Source organism: Parasteatoda tepidariorum, chromosome 8 (genome assembly GCF_043381705.1).
Source record: "Parasteatoda tepidariorum isolate YZ-2023 chromosome 8, CAS_Ptep_4.0, whole genome shotgun sequence".
NCBI lineage: Eukaryota > Metazoa > Arthropoda > Arachnida > Araneae > Theridiidae > Parasteatoda > Parasteatoda tepidariorum.
In genome coordinates this window covers 65,401,905-65,422,222 of record NC_092211.1, presented here as the reverse complement: position 1 = coordinate 65,422,222, position 20,318 = coordinate 65,401,905, and the positions used below count along the sequence as shown (strand labels likewise).

Genomic DNA, 20,318 nt, shown 5'->3' with positions numbered 1-20,318 from the left:
GAGTAACTGCATTTCTAGATAACTGATAAAAATATTTTGTTCATAAAATGAAATTGGGTTTTATTATTCAGATTACTAAAAATCAATGCTTATGTTTGCACAAAGATTTCTGAGTTTACTGATAGCAAAAATTTGTAGTTGATAAAAGACGATGGTTAATTAAAAATTTGATTTTACAGTTTTTGATCAACATTCTGATTCTACCTTCCCCAGGAAATTTTTTTTATCACCGAGTATAATTCACCGATATTATTCCTTTCCTTGTAAATCTATAACCAATGATTACTTCATATATTCACTTTGTACTAAACTGGATTTACTGCAACAAAAAAAAAACGTGATAAAACTTAATTTCGCTTTTAATAAATGAATCTTTTACTTTTAGATAAATCTTTTTATTTATTGAAATAATTCATATCAAGATTAAATAATTTTTTCTTAAATAGTGTAGTTGCAGTGGGTTGCTTTTCGGTATTATTATTAGTGAAATTACACATATTAAAGTCATTGTGAGAGCCATTTGTTGTATCGTTGTGTGGGCTTTCTCCGTTAATTTTTATTCTTTTAGTAGGGTGATTTTCTTCACTGCAATGGCTCGGTTTTTCTGTTACATGAAATTGTTCTCTCATGTTTTCCTGCTGAAAACTTAATATGCTATTAGATTTCAATGAAGCAACTTCTCCTTTTAAATCGTTGATTTCTTTTTTCAATTTCATTGATTCTTCTTTGGCTTCTTTTTCCTTCTCCATGTATTTCTAATAAAAGATTAAATTATCAGTCATAGAATAAAACATTTACTTCAATTACTGTAATTGTGACAATTGTTCATTTTTATTAATATTATTTAATTTAAAAGCAATTTTATACTTAGAAAAGATTAAAAAAATCAAGGGAAATAAAGAATTGCTATGTTAATTTATGTACTTGTGCTTTTTTTACTTAAATATTTCTTTTTTTAGCAACATTCAAATATATGCTTAGTGTTGCAAAATTGCCAGGAAAATATTCTTGAGAGTATTCTTTTCCAGAATTGTCAAGAACTTCTTCTTGAAAGTTGTGAAAGAAATTTTTTCATATTAGAAACTTATATATTAGGGATTAGAAATCTTTACATTTTATTAAAAAAGCTTTCTTAAATAAATTATATGTCTTAAAATGAATTTTGAAATAGATATAAATTAAGCAAGAAAAACTAAATTTTATTTTTAAATGCTTCTAGAAATTTTTTTTACATACTAAGGATTTTGTATGAACTCAAACAAAAATAACCTTCATTTACAAAAGATTAAAAGTTGTCTTCATTGGAAACACTTTCTATTTCATTAATACTTTGAAATTATACCAAATCAGCTTTATTTTTATCTTCCCAGAGTTTAATATAGTAAACATCAAATGTTAATTTTGCACTTTTTAAAATCGATCAGAGCGTTTTCTTTTGTGTGCATATAATAACTTTTTTCTGTACAATTATAATAGACATGTTTAATAATATCAATGCAATTTTTGTCAAATTCATATCAATACAACTTAAGTTAAACATTCTAAAATGAAAATTATAATTTAGAATATTTTTAGATATTATAAAAATATATGCAATGCTCATTACAAAAAATATTACATAATCAGAACAACAATATTCATATTTATAATACCTAAATAATTATCAGTTTTTACCTTTTAGGATGTTACGGGCAAGATACAAGGCAAAAAACCCTGATCAAATCTTAGGAAAATTAATTCTCTGTCAAATCGACTTAATATTTAATGTGTTGCAGTTCAAAGCATTCTGATTAAAAGTTTTCAATGACACAAAATAATAAAATTTATAGTTTTTGAGATACAAAGCCTAAAACCATAAATAGTAATTCTGTAATTACATCTCATTATTATTTTATTTATAACGAACGCTCAACAGCCAACCCAATTTTTGGGTTTAGGACTACTAATGTTCAACTCTGTAGTCTTATAGTTTTGAACCCAATCCAGAAGACAAGGGAACTCCTGGATCAAGTATTGGGAGAATTTTGCTTTTGTGAAGGACTTTTTGATGGAACTAACCCACATTTGCGTTTCATGGATGAATGCTCTGTCCCCTGAGTCATCATCATTGACATCAATAAAGAAAATTAAAAAAAAAAGTTAATAATGAACTTTTAAATAAGCATTGAAAGTTAGATAAGTAATGGACAAACTGATAGCACGCCAGAATGCCCAATGCTAAATCAATAGCATTACCTCTTTAATTTTAATCTGAATACAATGTAGCGTGCTTCAAGCACCTTTCATCACAGTGATCATTGTCTATATCTCATGTTTCTCTCTCTGGCTTGGTATCTCGGAAACAATAGATTTTATGATCAGAATGTTTTGAACTACAACATATAAAATTTTTTGCCAATATAACTGAAAATTCATTTCTATAAGATTAGTACGGGGTTTATTGATGTTTAAAGAAAATTATTTGCAAGTAAAAAAAAAATCTCCAATTTAATATAAATATAATAAATTTTTAAAAAACAAAGTTTAATCATAAAATATTAATATGTAACTTAGTAATTAAATTAATAATTTTTATTCACAAAAATGTAATTTGAAAAAAAAATGTACAAAAAAATAATAGGAGGATAGATTTTCTAAACATATTTATTTTGAACATTTCTCAGTGGAAAAGATAAACTTTTTTTATGTTATCTTTATGTTATCTTTGTTAAAAAATTTAAATGTTTTGATATTTTAAATTTTTTTTGCAAATGTACATAAAACGAGGAATCAAAATATTTCAATTTATTTTGATTTGTGCTGAATTTCAGTAATAAAATTAAAGTTTAGTCTGAAAAATTAACCTTTAAGAAAACTGAGCGAAAAAAAAGAAAAGTACTTTAATACTTACATGAATTTAAAAATAATCAAATCAAAATAAAAGAAATAAAAAAATAATCAGCAAAAAGTATTTACTTTGAATGCTCTTATATGTTTATTATAATACATTTAAACAACACCATTAGGCCAAAAATTCAAAAGATTTAAAATAAAATTCTTTAACTTTCTCTAGTTCTCTTGGGTTGGAGAATATTCTTATTCTACAAGAATATTCTTAATTCGCAACGCAATGTATATAAAGCTATCTCTCAATCATAATTGAGAGTATTAGAAAAATATGACATTTTCACACAATTTTAAAAAACACAGTACTTTTAAATCGATTAAAAAATTATATTTTTTTCAATTTTGACATTTTAAAGGTTCGCTATGTTGAATTAACTACCTAAAAATGCTTAGTAAATATTTTTAAACATTTAAAAAATAGTATTAAACAATTAAAAATAGAAGATTAGAAAACTATTTTACTGTAAGAGAACAACAGTAAATAAATTTCAATCTTAAATTTTCCTTGAACATTAAAAGATTTGCTTCTAAATAATCAAATGTTTTTTAAGCAATTTTAATTTCTATATTTTTTAATTTTTTTAAAAAAATAAGCCATCAAAAGGAGTAAATTCATTATTTTATATATGTCATTATTTTATATATTTATTTTATATATTCATTATTATAATTATCATTCTATTTGTTTTAACCTTAGATATATGAACCTAAATCAAAATTACACTGCAGATAAGCATTTGATTTATAGATTAAATACATATTTATTTATTGAAAATGATAAAAAATTTAGAAAAAATGTAAAAAAGTTATTAAGATCATACATGGGAATGTTACTTCTAAAAAGTAATGTGTAAAAGTACAAACACTTTAAGCAAAAGTAATGAATAAGAAGTTTTGATTTGGAAATGCAACAAGTAAAAAGTATAAAACAAAAAAAGTAACAATTTTATAGTATATTTTGCGAAAATTGAAAATTCAGAGTAACCATAAATTTCATTAAAAAAATGTAAGAACAATTATTTTTTCAATTTAAAATGCATTAAATTTTAATGCTTCAAACTTTATAATGCATGAAAGTATTACAATATTCACTGAAGTGAAGGTTAAAAATATCCAGAAACCAAACCAGAAATCGAAATTCAATGTTTGCATATAAAATGGAATTTAAATTATGTTCATTTTGAAACAACCAAATTTTTAAACATTTTGTTTTTACTTTCGGAATTTGAGTAATAAATCAATTAGTTGAAAAAAATTTATAACATTATAATTTTTGTTTAAAGAAATAAGTAAAAAAATAAAAAAGTGTATACACATAAAGGTAACTCATTGGAATCCATTAAATTAAAAATTATATTTCGTTTTTTTAAAAGTTAAGAAAAAATATTTTTGAATTTTAAATAATGAAGATTTTTTAATTTGTTGTTAATTTTTTTAAGAGTCCAAGACTGAGCCCAAAAGTTTTATTTTTAAATTCATTCATATGATGAACTAAATGTTCATATGGTAAAATTAAAAAAAAAAGAAAAGTCAAAGAAATAATAAAACACTGGAATTTCTTTAAGCTAACTATATTTTAATTAAATTAAGCAAAATTTTTATACTTTAAAACTTAAATGCCAAAAAATAATTTAACTTTTGTGCAAAAATTTTTTCGTTCAGTAACATTAAATGAATTATTGAAATTAATTATATTTACGGTTGACAAAAATATTGCCTGTCAAAATTAAATAAATGGATTCATTTTCATTAGCAATAACAGCGAGCATTTTTAACAAAATGTAAATTATTAGCGTTAATGCTGCATATTCCTAATGGACAAGATTTTATTTTCTTAACGATTTTATGGATCCACTTAGTGAAACAATGTATATTTTTTACTTCAAAAAATATGCTATAAATATATACATCATGTCTTTTTTCAAACTACAGTGTCGACATAGGTGGTGTGGTAATTGTTTAATAAGCACGGCCCTAAGTCAACTATTAGAAAAAGTCTAGTTTTGTTGCCTAATCATAGCTAATTTGTCAAGATTTTGATTCAAATCTGTAAAATTTGATTAAAATTGAAAAATACAAGTCTTTAAAATGTTTTAAACTTTCAAATAGGTGGCAAACTACTCTTTACATTAATAAAACATAAATAATTTTCACTCAATTGCACTTTGTCTGAGACTTGTATAACTATATTTTAAAAATGTTTATATTAAAACTCTCAATACACGGAGATCAGAAGGATAAGCGATTATTAATGGTTACGCTTTATCCAATAGAATTATTTTTATAAATAATTAAAATACTTTTTTCTTTGCTCTCGTACTGAATTTGTTTAAAATTCATTAATAATGGTATGAGCATTTTAAACAATAAAATTTTTTTATTGAATTATTTGTCAAAAACTATACTTGTAGAAATAATTTTAGCCCCACATTAAATAAAGTAGCTTATAATTACTTTTTTAAAAACTTTTTTAACAGTGAATGTTTTTACAGTAAAATTGATAGATACTTTTGATGAACTTAAGCTACATATGTGGAGTAAAAGTTTACAATAAGCTCTCTGTCAATTTCAATTTTTTAGATCATTTAGAAGAAATATGTATTAAATCCAATTCCAGCAATAAAATCCAAAAATAATTTACCTAAAAATTTGAAAACCATAAGTATGATATAAAGTTTACAAGTATAAAATTAAAATAAGTATGAAATTACTTCAATTATATATTTGTCAGAAAATACAACTGAGAAACAAACTCGTGCAATTTATACAACTAACAAATTATTAAATAATTACCTGTCTAAAGAAATCATTTGATTTAAAATCATGATGATGCACTCCTTTATTTTTACTAATTTTACTCTTCATTCTGCCCAGTTTTTCTTCACACTAAAAATGAATTGATTCTTTTTTCAGAAAAATAAATTTTCAGTTTTTAAAAGTTTGTAACTTATAAAATTATAAAACAAAATTTAGTAACTCTCAGAGAGCTACTTTTCTTAATGAATAATAACGAAATGGGGTTAACAAGGTTTGTAGCAAAAAAGCAATCAACTTTCCTTTAAAAAAAAAGTGCAGTAATTCACTATTAAACAGAATTTAAGTTATGTCAACTGTTTCCAAAATGTTCATAAGAAAATTCTGCTCACGTACTTTATCAGAAATATGTTAAGATGAGCACTGTAATGTGGTGTAACCCTTAAAAAATTTCTGCTTAATTTGAAACTGAAGAAGTGGATAGTATCGATGTACTGTATTTTAACCAAGACAGAAGTTAACATTTAAATTGTCATTAATAAAATTGCTTACACGAAACATTGCATTCCTTTTGTATAATCTATAATCCTAGTAGCAGAATTTATCAAGTCAATCAGCAGCATGATCTTCATAGATTAAAATTTGTTTGCGATTTCAACTCAGTCAGACAAAAACTATAATTGTATTCATTGCATTCCTTTGAAACATTGCATTCCTTTTTTATAATCTATAATCCCAGTAGCTGAATTTATCAGGTCAATCAGCAGCATAATCTTCATAGATTAAAATTTGTTTGCTAACTCAGTCAGACAAAAACTATAATTTTAAAAATTATGTAATCTGAGATCAAAAATTATCTGCAGATGCTATGGTTGTTGTTGTTTCTAATGCCACTTGCCACTATCAACAAGTCTGCTTGGTCAAAACAAGCGAATTTTAAGGCAGAGGGTGCATTTCTTGTTTTTCAGGGGAGCCATATACGGCCAAGAATATGACTTCAGAACCAGTTTATAGGGCAGACCAATTCACACATCCACAGATCGTAATTTTGACCTGAACCAGAGAACGATCAATCTCCAATTCAGTACCCCCAGAAGTATTGATTTGTTATGGGAACAGGAAGGACTTTGTGACCTGACAGATTTAACATGCACAGGTCACCATTTACTACATGGGTAGCCATAGGCCAGAGGGAATCCAACACATGACTTCTAGGATATGGGCCTAATGCCCTACCAATCAGGCTATACTGACCTAAATGTGATGGTAATCTACAAAGCCCTATGTCATGCTGTTTGGTTTCTATCACTAGGCTCAAAATACCCAAAATGAACCATTCTTTGGGCACTGGTTCCATCGCCTCAAATTTCACCAGTGAACTCAGAGCAATATATAAGGCACTTTTTGGAACAAAATCTATCGTAGCATTATTTACAGCTATTGGAGTCCCTTTGCTACAAAAACTATTTTTTTAGTCGTTTTTTAAAGAGGAAAAATAAAGACTACAACATATTTTTTGAATAACAATGTGGATAAACATTAGAGGCAGTAACTAACCTGCGTTCAAAAAGAAAAATACAGTAGGTCACAAAGAGATATATTTTTAGAAATATTTTACAGTGGTACTAGCATTAGTTTACTTGTTTTAAATCACATTTATAGCTGAAGTTGACAAGTGCTCAATATCAAATATGAAGCTATCAATGTGCAACTTTGTATGGAGTCTTTTAATTTTGAAAGTAACCCAGAAGACAAGGGTTGGTTCAAGAATTAATATAAACCAACCCGCTTCAAATGAGATGAGAAACCACCAAAACCTACCTTAGTTAGCCTGGTAGCAAAGGGACCCTAAAATATGATTTCCTCTATAACTGGGAATATTTAAAGTTAGTTCTATGTTTGGTGGAAATCTGAAGTGGTATAAGTTCATCAATCAATCTAATTGGAACTAGGTCACTTTATAAAGAAAACACTTTAATAAACTCATTAAACGTAAAAGCATACTTAAAACTACAATGTAAAAAATGCAGCATGAAACTCTAGTGACCAAACTATGCATGTCGTTTTCACTATATCTTTTTTAAATCAATATATTTTCGAAAAATTATTTTTAAATTATTATTATCCATTCAGTTTAACATTATAAATCAATATTTAAAATTATAAACCCTGTGGCAGAATTTTTTCTGACTTTCTGCGACAAACCTAATTAGAACCAATATCTTTCTGCAAGATATTTTTATCGTTATAAATGTATGTGTAATGAATTTATAATAATAGATGAAATTCGTGTTTATAAAATAAGTCTACATGCATAGAATAAAACTGTGTAGGATTTTTTTTCTTAATTTCATAATATAAGTTTACATTTCTTAATAAGTTTAAATTGTTTAAGTATAAATTTGCATAATCTTCGATAATAACGAAAAGTTATAAATGTATAGATCTGCAGACAAAAATGCTTACTAGAGCATAAATAAAGATTACCCAGAACCTGTAATAAGATAGAACTTATAGAAATAGCTAAGAATGGACAATAAGATTAAATTTATAAAACAAGATAACTGAATTTGAAGTATCAGTTTAAAACAGTATGATTTAATGTTTCACTATAGTAGTTATATCAGGTACAGAAACAAATCAGGTGAAAAAATTAATATTGAAGTTGAGTAATCAAAATAATAAAATAGTATTGACTATAACCGAATTCTAAAAGCAAAAAAATTAAAGCAATGTTTGTTTCAATTTTTTCTACATCTAATTAATTTTACCTAATTAATTAGATTCGATTAATATTGTACTGACTTATTGAAAGATTTTTTTTTTAAAAAAAAGGAGGTAAATAAAACTTTTTTCGTGATCAGATTAAGTTCAGAACGAAAAAAATACACAGCGCTTGTGATTTCGCACTGTATTGTGTAAATATATAGCACTGATTCCACACGAAGTATGCAGAAGCAGTTTCCGACTCAATATGCTCAAGTCTATTCAACATCTCGAAACGAAATAGTCTTTATCAGTACTGAAACATCGGTATTAGAGCCATATTCATTGGATGCGATTTTTTTCGCATGCGTATGGAAACCTGTTTGAAAGTGACCAGTAAATATTTTTCACCAATCTGGTTTTCATTCGCATGCTAAAAAATCGTAGATAGTGAGATATCTTTCAGGCTTTATTTCATTTATCGTTAGATTGCGTTTTTTTTTTTATCGACGATTTAATTCAAAGCATATAGGCATTTTTAGATGTTGTCGACTTCCATCTTATTTCTTTTTCGGAATGCCGCCTTGATAAATCAGTTTTCAAATTTGTTTTAACTATTGTGGCTTCACAATTGCAACAAATAACCTTTTCGCTAGACATGATTTTTTAAAAAAAAGAATCTTTTTACGCATGAAATTTTCCACATAAGTGCAAAAAATATAAAATGCTCTGTTCTCATAAAAAAACACAAAGCAAATTACTGCGCCAGCGATAGAGGCCGAAGTTGGCAAATTTCCAAAAATAGCTTAATAAAGGGGAAAAAAATTCTCCCCTTTTTATCCAGTAACTGTTTGTGTTGGAGATTAACGGAGAATTACGAGCGCTTTCTCCTTCCGCGGTACGCTAGAAAAAAAAATATTTAAAACAATTCTGTAAGAAAAAAATTTTGCAGAACCATTATTGCTTCTGCAGAAATTTTTTGTTTCTGAAGAAAATGTTTTTTTTTGTTGGTAAAACAGCTTCTGTTTCTGCAGAATTTATTTTGAGAACTTTTGTTTGAGGCAAACCAAGATTTTTATTTCCCAAATAAAAAAAATCTTTCTGCAAGAACTCAGTCGCTTTCTGCGACAATGTCGCTGTGTCGCCATGTTTCTGCCACGGGGATTATAAATAAACGTCATAACACTTTGTTGACAGGCAATTTCACACAGAAACTACATCTTGCCACAAGCTATCATTTTGTAATTGAGTATGGTAGTACGGTAAAACATTCTAAATGTACTCCAATAAATTTTATGTATACTAAATGAAATGAAATTAGACTTTGGAATGTTCAGTGTCAGCCACTTGGTTTTCTTTTAAATTCAAAAATTGGGTACATTACAACACCTAAACATTTACCGAAAAATGAAATGAAGTTACAATTATTTCTTAAAAAATTAAATTTCAACTTACTTCAATTTGTATTTTTAAGATTTCTTGAACTTTTTCATGTTCAATTTTTGAAATCTCATCTTTCAATAAGAGTATGCAATTTTCTTTTTCTCTTATATTTATTTCACATTTTTCTAATTCAGAAGATACTGAAGTATAAAGAGAACAAAGTTTTAGGACAGGTATTAAATAAATGTTTATTTAGATAAATACAATTTAATACTACAATTAATTAGATAGATGTAATTAATAAATATAATTTAAATTGATGAAAATTATCCAGCAAGAATTCATCTATACTTCTTTTTTAACATGAATGGCCCATCAAATATTACGTAATAATAATTAGCTATCCAACAGGTAAGGGTTTGTGATTTGCTTATTTTTACTGATAAGAGAGGAAGGATATGAGCAATGTTTACGCAAGACAGTAAAATCTATTTTATTTTCAAAATTTTCTTAAAAAACCAATAAAAAAACTTAATAAAAAAATTTCATGTGGAAAAATTTCCAAAGTGGAATAAAAGTTGAATACGGAGAAAAAAAAATCAGAAAATTTTTTTTTCGAAGAATTTTAGAAGTCACTATTTTCGAACACAAAATAATATTTGTCTCAAAATTTTATTAAAATTAATAAAAACGTAACTTTACTTAATGCAAAGTTAAAATTTTTTATTTGAATTTGATATTTAATTCCGCAACTAGATTTCTACAGTAAATGACAAAGTTAAAACAAAAATCAGAGAGAACTTTCTTATGTAAACATTGGAAGATATATGATTTAGGCATTTTTGATGACAAAGAGTTCTGGAATTGCCAAAAAATTGCTTATGTAATATTTAAATGACCCCTTAAAATTAAAATGATATTTGAAAAAATATTGTACATTTTACAAAAGGTTCTACATGAAAAGTAAACATAATTAATAATAGCAATAAAAAAAACAAGCCACCTAAATGTCTTTTTCTTAAGTTTTTTCACATAAAAAGGACACTGAAAAATATGGTTAGCATAAAATGTAAGAAAAATTAAATTCAGCCATGAAAGACAAAAGCGTTTTTAAACTATTTATTTGAATAATTCAGATGTTTATTATGTTCAAAATGAGTGGTGATGAAGAAAGTTAAGACTGGTTTCATTCTATTAGCATTTTGGAAGGAAATATATATTTCATAATGTTGGTAAATTTATACTCTTTTTTCCTCAGAATCACAAAGCTTCTATAACAGTGTAACAATTCACTAGCATGCTAAGTCTAAAATTATTGAAACCTTTGTAAAAATATTTTTTATTAATTTAACACTAATTTAATCGTATTTAACATTTTCTTAAAATTGTTAACTGTCAGAAAAAAAATAAATACAAAACAAGCATTGGTTAAAAAAAAAATAAGAAGAAAAATTTAAACTTTTGCAAAAAAATTTTTTATAAATTTAATAATTTAACTGTATTTAACATTCCTTAAAATTGTTGAGAGTAAGAAAAAATAAATAAATATAAAACAAGCATTGTTAAAAAAAAAAACTAAAATATTAAGAAAATTGAAACTTTTGCAAAAATATTTTTATAAATGTAATAATTTAATTGTATTTAACTTTTTATTAAAATTATTGACTATAAGAAGGAAAAAAAATACAAAACAAGCATTGTTAAAAAAAATTTAAAAATGAAGGAAAAGTGTTGCAATAAATAGAATCATTAATACAGTCAAACCTCGCTATAGTGAACTTTCAAGGGACCGAAATTTTGGTTCACTATAACCCGGAGTTCACTATATCCGTTACGCAGGCAATTTAACTGATGGTTCCTAAACTCCTCCCTTTATTCAAATTTACACATTATTCAAATAAAACACTGAAAAATATTATGTAGTAGCAAAATATGTGTTATTTTTTATTACTCTGCGTCTTGCGTGTAAAAAAAAAAAAGAGTAATTTTTAGCTGATGAGCAATCCTCAACATCAGATATGGAAACACTTCCTGACTCTCAGATAATTTTTCCTGAATTTCTGTTATTCCGCTTTTTAAACCCGTCTAACCTGCCATTCGAGCACATAAAAGTAGTGTCATAAAATCGCTTAGAAAATTCATCGATATTTGTCCAGATACTGGAAGATTGCGGCTTCTTCGATAGGTGAACCACTTCAGTAATACTTATTCAACATCCTTGTGATCTGCTTTTCTCAATTTTTTTCTGCCATCGAAATTTTTTTCATGAGCAGAAATTATTAATTTCCCATTTTCCATATGTTACAAACTGCAGATTTAGATAGTTTATATTCCCTGTAAATATCAACTTGATTGCATCCATTTTCAAATTTTTTCTGATTATGCCCATTTTATCATCAATGGAGGACGTTTTACGTTTACTTGTCGCCATAGTTAAATTTGAGACACTTGTTTGCAGACTTTTTTTAACTGAACTGAGAGCAAAAAAGGAGTTGAAATGAGGGCCTTATCGACACATATTAGAGTCCAACCCTTTGACCAATAACGAATAATTTCTCTCTGACAGCAAATGCATATTGATCCCACTGATACCTTACAGGTGTATCATCTGCCTGGGTTGGAAACATCTGCTTGGTTTGTTTAAGGATGGGAAAGTGAGATAAAAGAAGCAAACAAGAAAAAATTCTTATCGCTACATTCCATGCTATAGATGGTTTTAAAAATCTGTATATGTATTTATTTTGAAGTAGAAATTTCAAAATTATTACAAAAAAAAAAAAATCAGTCAAAGACAGAAAAAAGTTCATTATATCCAACTTCCTCTCCTTTTTGGTTCACTATATCCACGAAAAATAACATTATGCGCCTGTAGCAAGGCGCGGGACCGAACATTTCGCTCACTATATCCGGGAGTTCACTATAAACCGTGTTCACTATAGCGGGGTTTGAGACTGTATTACTATCTAGTCATGTAAATTAAGATTTATAAAATAGCCTAAAAAATGCACACACTTATATGTAAGGATATTTAATTCTTTTTTAGTTCTCATTGTTATTCTCATCAAAATATTTTTCCTTCCTGCATAATTATGCTAATTTACCAGCTAACAAATTCCAAAACTAAAACTGCTGTAAAAATGTTTTCTTTTTAATAATAATAGTAATTTAAAATATTTTTTATTCAACACTGTTAATGGTACAGATTTTTAAAAAAAAAAATTTAATAATAACATGTGATTTTCGAAAAATAAATAAGTGTAATACAAAAAAATAGAGTAACATGCATACCTATTAACATTACTATTTAGTAATGTAAACTAATGAGTTATAAAAATATACAATTATTATTTTGACAAAAGCAATCCTATATGGAAGTATATTTAAAAATAATAAAGAATAAAATATTACTACTGCTTACAACTTACAACATATGTTTACTGATGCATAAATATACAAATAAATATTTAGAATTTTCAAAGTAAGTTATTCAATCGCCCACCACCCTTTTAAGTAAAAAAGCCTGATTCAATGTACATTGCTTTTTGCATTACAGTAAAGCCTCCATAAGAGGCTTTTTCTCCTTTGAGGTAGACAGGACTAAGCCTACCTCGAACTTTCGAATTATCGAAAATGTAAAATTTAATAAATGTTTAAATAAACTGAAACAAAGCAATTTTTAAATTTCAGTATTTATTGAAAAATATATCATATTTAAAGAAAATTAACTTACATTAGAGGATCAGGGAGCATTTACTACATTAAACCAAGTTACAATATTCATTATATTACTGCATCAGGTTAATCGTACCTTAAAATAATTATCTAATGTTTTTATTTAAACACACTATTCACATATTTCAGAGTTGACCCCACAATATCGTTTTTCAACATTCAGTCATAGTAATTATATTAAAATCAATCGTAGCAATTGTTCCATGCGTTGTGTGTGCACTTGTCATTATTTAGGAGCAAGACTGACTTTTTTTCACTAGCTCGGATTTATGGGAAACTCGAACAACTGAGACTCGAATCATCGAGACTCTACTGTATACTCATTTATGGGCTTTTTTTCCTGAAAAGGTGACAAGCAACTAAAGTACTCTAGTCCATTTACTTGCTGTTTTTTTTCTTCTAATTGTTGAGTTGGTCACTTTAGTCAGTATACCCAAAATAATGTATCAAACATATATTACCATTGTCTTCGATAGCTGATATTTTCCTTTTTATTTCCTCTTTACGGTCGGCTTCCAATTTTTCAATTACTTTTTTGAGCTCATTACTTTGTCTTAGATGTAACTGAAAAACAAGACAATATTCTTTTAATCAAAGACTTCAAAAAAAAAAAAAAAACATTTTAAAATGAGATCATTATTGAGTAAACTCTAATAAAAAAAAATAGAAATTTCTCAAGTATTGAAAATTAGATATGTCACCAGCAAATTTTTGAAAACCAACAATGTATTGAAANTTTTCAATTACTTTTTTGAGCTCATTATTTTGTTTTAGATGTAACTGAAAAACAAGACAATATTCTTTTAATCAAAGATTTCAAAAAAAATATTTGAAAATGAGATTATTATTGAGTAAACTCAAATTATAAAAAATAGAAAATTCTCAAGCATTGAAAATTAGATATGTCACCAGCAAATTTTTGAAAACCAACAATGTATTGAAAAGCGGTTCCCAACTTTTTTTGGCTAAGGAACCCTAAGTAATCACATTTCTTCTGACCAAACCTCAATTTTATTATTAAAGTAAATAAAGACAATTGTGTATGTATTAACTATTAGAAGACAACTTTATATTGACTTTCAGACATTTTTTTTATAATTTATAAGGTGAATGAAATTTTTTCATCGCTTAATCATTAATAATCTCAAATTACGTTTTACGTTTGACAGTTGAATTTGCGATCTTGGAGATGAATCTAGTCTGGCGAAAACTTTTGTTTTATATTGCTATAAAAAGAACCATTATAAACATTTAAGATCATTATTATGGAAACACATTTCATTATTAAAGAATTTAGTTATTTTATTTTGATTTCAAAAGCGCAATGTGAAATACTATGACTACTTTTTATAAATGCATGCCCTTATTATAATTTTTCTTAATTGTTGGTAGAAAAATTTTATTTATTTATATATTTATATATATATATCAAATTTTAATTTTTTCTCTCTTTGGCAATTTACTTTAAATATAATTTAATAAAGGCAATTGAAATAATAAATAATAAGTAAATAATAAATTATTGATTGGATTTAATCACAGATTTCAAAAATGTTAAAAGAAAATGTTTAAAAAAATCTTAACACTCAAAACCCCTTTAAATTTTCCACCGAACTTTTGGTCCCGCAGAACACTATTTGAGAATTGCTGCTATAGAACACTAAATGACAAACTGGCAAAGTATGAGAGGCATCAAGGATTCTATAAAATGCTTAGATGTCCTATGAAATATGCTGGCATTTCATCCATTGCAGGTAGCATATATATAGGCCTCCTTAATCCTACTCTTTAATTTCTTTTAATTTAGAATCTTTATTTTTAAGAATTCAACATCGATTTATTAATAGCTTTATTGTGACCCTTTTTTTCCCTTCGTTACCAAAAAAACATTTCTTCACTATTGCATACAGTCTCTAGATAAAGTTTGTAAGTTATTCTCTTCACTAGGCATTCTATAAAATGCCTCTAGGTATTCCATAGAATTTCAATGTTTTATGCATTGCTTATTACTTATAACAGAAAACATTTATTTAGAAGAGTGTCCTACTTTTCCTTAACATGCATTTATATGTAAGTAACTACTTGATTACAAACATCTCAATCACATGTAAGATTTTTAGAGGTTGATTCTTTGAAGGAGCTTCTTATACTAGATTTATATCGTATATTATATTATATTGTTAATTATTCACTTCATTACTAGATGCAACTGTTGTCATTTGGTATTCATAATCATTAGAGTAGCAAAAATCTCTAAGACCCCAGGACAAACACACAAAGTGGAACCCTTCTAATCACGAAAATCTGATACTTTTAATATGTAATGAAATATCTTTTTAACTAGTAGTAATTATTATGGTGGCCTCTTTCACTCTATGGCCCAAGGGCATTGTCCCATTTTCCTTAACGGTTTATAACCATGGTTATGGAACAAAATGAGTTTTTAAAAAAATTCATTGAGACATTTTAATAAAATGCTTGCACAAACTAATAAACAAATATCCTTTGCATAACTTTGCATCTTTTGCACAAACTCAAAAAAGACAAACTGATAAATGCCATTTTAAAAAGTAAAACTAATGGGTTTTTGTGACATAATTTATAATATGTTAATAATAACATATAAATTTAATAATAATAACATATAATTAAAATAAACAAAATAAATTTAAAAATTTTAACAGAAATATAAATCATACAATCAAACAATAAGTTCTTTATTTATTCATTGGCTTCATTGATAAATCAATGAAATAATAATTTAAAAATAGAAAAAGTAATTTACTTTTTCCTGCTCTTTAAAATTGCATTTTAGCTTCTTAATTTCTTCAACTAAAGCTTTATTATCAGCTGAAATTTACAGTTGAAACATAAAATAATTAAATAATTTCAATTACAAATTGAAAAACTAAATATACATCTGAAGTAATTCAAGTCAATAAAATACCTACCCTCAGTCCTTTCAACAACAGATAAGGATTGGTAAATTGAAGAAATAATACTATTTTGCTGAATTACCTCTACACAAAAGAAGAAAAAAAATTAAAAATTTGAAGCTAAAAAGGTAAAGGTTGGTCAAAAAATAACATTTATACCTTGCAATAGAGTGCTATTTGAATTATCAATACTTTCAATATGTTGTCTATTTTCTTTAATTTGGTTCTGCAGGTTTTTAATTTTTTCATCCTTCTTTTTAACAATCTATAAGAAATTAAAAACAATCAACAATAAGTATCACCAGTAAAAACTTTATAACTCAATGTTAAAATGACATAAACTACAAGTATAGTAGGAATGGATCGCTTCTAGAGGAAACATTAATTGCGAACGGCAGAGATGGGTACAAGAAAATTATGGATCAACCTAAAATAATGACTTGAAAAAGTAATAAATCTTCTTATGTAAAAATAAGAAAAGTAATAAACATAATAGCATAACGACAATATAATATGTATTAAAAGAATCAGTTTATAGCAAAAACTCTGCATTAATTTACAAAATCTTATCTACACTTTAAATTTGAATAAAACCCAGAACTTTGAAAAATCATGAACTAAAAAATAAATGGATAGAAAAATTAATTTTAGCATAAACTCTCTGCCAAAAATAAATCTGTCTTCTTATTGACAGCTAGTGACAAAATTTGTTATAAAACAAAGATTAACATTATAAAATTTAGTTTGAAAATTGAAATATTTTTTAGAAGTATCAAGAAAATAGCTACTTGTCCATAAAAAAAAAATCTTCATTTATATGAATGGAAGGAATAACAGTTTACTGTTCAATGTTCTGGAACTAGGCCTGAAAATAATTACTCACCACATGGCAAATCAACAAAAAAAAAGTGGAGACTTAAATAAACAGCTGGTCACTTTTTCCCCATTTTTTTTCTTTTTTAAAAAATTAGTTTAAGGATAAAAGTACATCAATGCAGAAAGACTCTGGAAAACAAAATTTTTATTGAAATGTCCAATGTCACCATACAAATTTTCAATCCTTCAAAATTAATCAAGTTGTGCTGGAAAGATTCGTGTGGAAAAATAGTTCAATAACAAGTCACATATTTAAAAGTTGTAATGTATATATGAAATGTATTTTGCCTCTCCAAATACTTTCAAATAAAGTTCTTTAAAATCAGAATATTTAACAGGTCTATCGGAAACTATTCATCAGAACTCTCAATGTTCTGATTCTGCATCCTTGTAATTTTGAAACTATAATCCCATACAAAGCTAACTTATCCTTAAATAAGAATCAAGAAAAATGGTTTATATTCATCAATTATTTTCAAGAACAGTTCGAGTCAGACTGCTAATATACAAACAAGCCTTCTTAAAACCGTCATTCTAAATTCAAGAGAGTAAGAAAAAAATATACATAATAACTCCATACATATACCAAAAATTTAGAAATACTTTATCTGTCAAGCAATAGTTAGTGGAATAACCCGCTCATTTCCAAGCACAGAATCATTTACATATAATAACATTAAAGCTTAGTCGATCACCGGATTTACGACTGCTGCAGGCCTAAATAAAATGAAAAACTTTTTATGGACACATCCTTTCAACTAAAAAACACTCTGCAAGCAATTTATTGACTCTTGCAACTAGGTTCAGCTCTTTCGCACTCACCTAATTTTGACAAAATTTATGCGAAAATCAATAATTTTTTTTCATATGTGATTTAGGTTTTATAAAACTCTACATAGGTTATTATGCGTACCAGCATATATTTCTTTAAATTTAGAAGTTTTTTTAATATATCAGGACTCCGTCCAGACTATTTGCAAAACGTACTGTTTTTGTAAAATTTTGAAAAAACTACTCGTAATTTGTGAATATAAAATAAGCATTAAGTCACATTCTTGCAACCAAGGTCCTGTTTTGCGAATTTGTGCAATTAGGGTCCTGTTATTGCAAAAAACCTTTTCAATGAGCTCTTAAATTGTAAACGGATACAAGATTATGCTCAACACTGTAAAATTATAATTAAAAAAATTAAATTTTCAAAAATAAACAGTTATTGCTGCTACTAAATTAGAGATGCAACATACAAATATTTGGTATTTAGCCTATACTGCACAACACCGAATATTCATTTCTGACGAAAAATGGAAACAAAATCACTCACATTTTTAATAATTTCAATTGACATATTTAAAATTACGCAACTTAGATACGTATCATTTCTAATGAATTACACATTAAGTAAACTTAAACAATTCTTAAATGTATAATATTTTATCAATTAATTTTATGAATTATATATCACTCAATTATTTACATACAAAAAAATCATTTAATATCAATAAGAATGTACACACGATGTCTGTAGAAGTAGAAATATTTTCCTAGAATCATTTGGAATTTATAAATTATTTTTTTGACTCCAAAGAGGGTTAAGGTACATAATATAAATGAAATGAGATCAAACTTAGCCTCAGAATCAAAGCAGAAAAACATGATTAACAAAACATTAGAGCAATATATGTCGATTGCCAGTAGATTTGAAAATATCTATAATAGCTGAACACTCAGTATCAGTTAATTTTTCCAGCACATTTACAATAATAAGCAAATGTCTATCGAGTGTCTCTTGTGAAGGGTCTGATTAAAAGATAAAAATGGACCCTTCACAAAATAATTTAAGTTAAAATATTTTGTGAAGGGTCCATTTTTATGAAAAGATATTTTGTGAATGGTCCGTTAACGGACCCAAATTTCTTCTAAACAGACCCCTGGTAAATAAAGTTAGAACATTTTTAAAATTTTGCAGTGAAAGAAAGGTTCTATTATTAGGAAGCTACTGCTTTGTATCCATACAAAAGAACACTTCTATGAATATACTAAGACTTCAAAAATATTAACTACGTGGTTATATAATACTCATTCATCTGCATCGGTACCTGTTTGTGCCGATTACTATTATCAAAGCATTTGAAAACTTGCAAAAAATTTTTACAAGACAAATACATGAAGCGTGACTGGGTGCGGCTACAATATTTTTATTTTCAGTGTCTCACATGCCACTACTTATTGTAACTAAATTTTATTGCCTTAAAATACTTATCCCATACTCAATACTTATACATATCTCCCCTTGAAATACTTATCCCATTGGCGCAGGTACCAATCTTTGTTTCTCATTTTTCACATAAAAAACAATCATTTGTAGCGTTTCCAAGTAAAAGCATTTAATTGCATAACTAAATACGAAAGAATAAACTTCAACTAAATGATTAAGATAAATAAAGCGAAGATGCGACACAGATACATTTTAATATATATAATACTTATAATAAAATATAATGCAAAACAGAACCCGCAGTCTAAAAAGTTATGCAAATAAAAGTATTGAAACAGTTCATATAAAATTTTACACTAGTAAAACTTCCAGAAGAACCAATGAAAAAACTGAAATTTACATTTTTCCAGATATTAATCTCTTCCAATAAACAGTTTAAATCAAGTTGCATTATAATTTAATGAACGTAAAATATTTTTCCTTCACTTTTATTATTAAATATGTACCACAGAATCGTGCCTTTTTTTATTTTTTGTAAAACTATCTTGAAATTTAACTGTACTAACTTTATTTGCTAAAGAATAACAAATCTTAAGTTTAATATCGTCTGAAACAGTTAGCTAGTACGCTTTTGGCTGCCTGCGTTTTCATATTCACAGGTTTTCTTGTTTTTGCAAACCGCAATTTACTTTAAATTTTAGAGAAAATGTAATTAATCCTTGAATTACTCAATACAAAATTTTTTTCATGATATTTTAATTTATTATTTTATAAGTGAATAAAAAATAGAATCTAAATTGCAACGTAGTTCATACGGTTCAAGTTACAAA

The 20,318-nt window shown here is 26.5% G+C and overlaps 1 protein-coding gene across 1 annotated transcript; it reads right to left on the bottom strand.

The window, feature by feature from the left end:
• Positions 1-379: 379 nt before the first annotated feature.
• Positions 380-20,303, bottom strand: LOC107439231 (coiled-coil domain-containing protein 152). The gene is made up of 8 exons (XM_043043586.2): positions 19,889-20,303; positions 16,557-16,662; positions 16,413-16,481; positions 16,247-16,311; positions 13,923-14,025; positions 9,802-9,929; positions 5,680-5,772; positions 380-755 (listed from the first exon to the last, which is right to left on the bottom strand). Exons 1-8 carry the CDS (start codon positions 19,937-19,939, stop codon positions 396-398), a joined length of 975 nt encoding a protein of 324 aa, XP_042899520.1. The 5' UTR covers positions 19,940-20,303; the 3' UTR covers positions 380-395.
• Positions 20,304-20,318: the final 15 nt, after the last annotated feature.

Coding starts and splice junctions, on each gene's coding strand:
- LOC107439231 (XM_043043586.2), bottom strand. CDS start 19,939: ATGCAACTTGATTTAAACTGTTTATTGGAAGAGATTAATATCTGGAAA. Junction 16,312..16,412: donor TGTTGTTGAAAGGACTGAGG/GTAGGTATTTTA, acceptor TGTAAATTTCAG/CTGATAATAAAGCTTTAGTT. Junction 756..5,679: donor CAAATGATTTCTTTAGACAG/GTAATTATTTAA, acceptor ATCTTTTATTAG/AAATACATGGAGAAGGAAAA.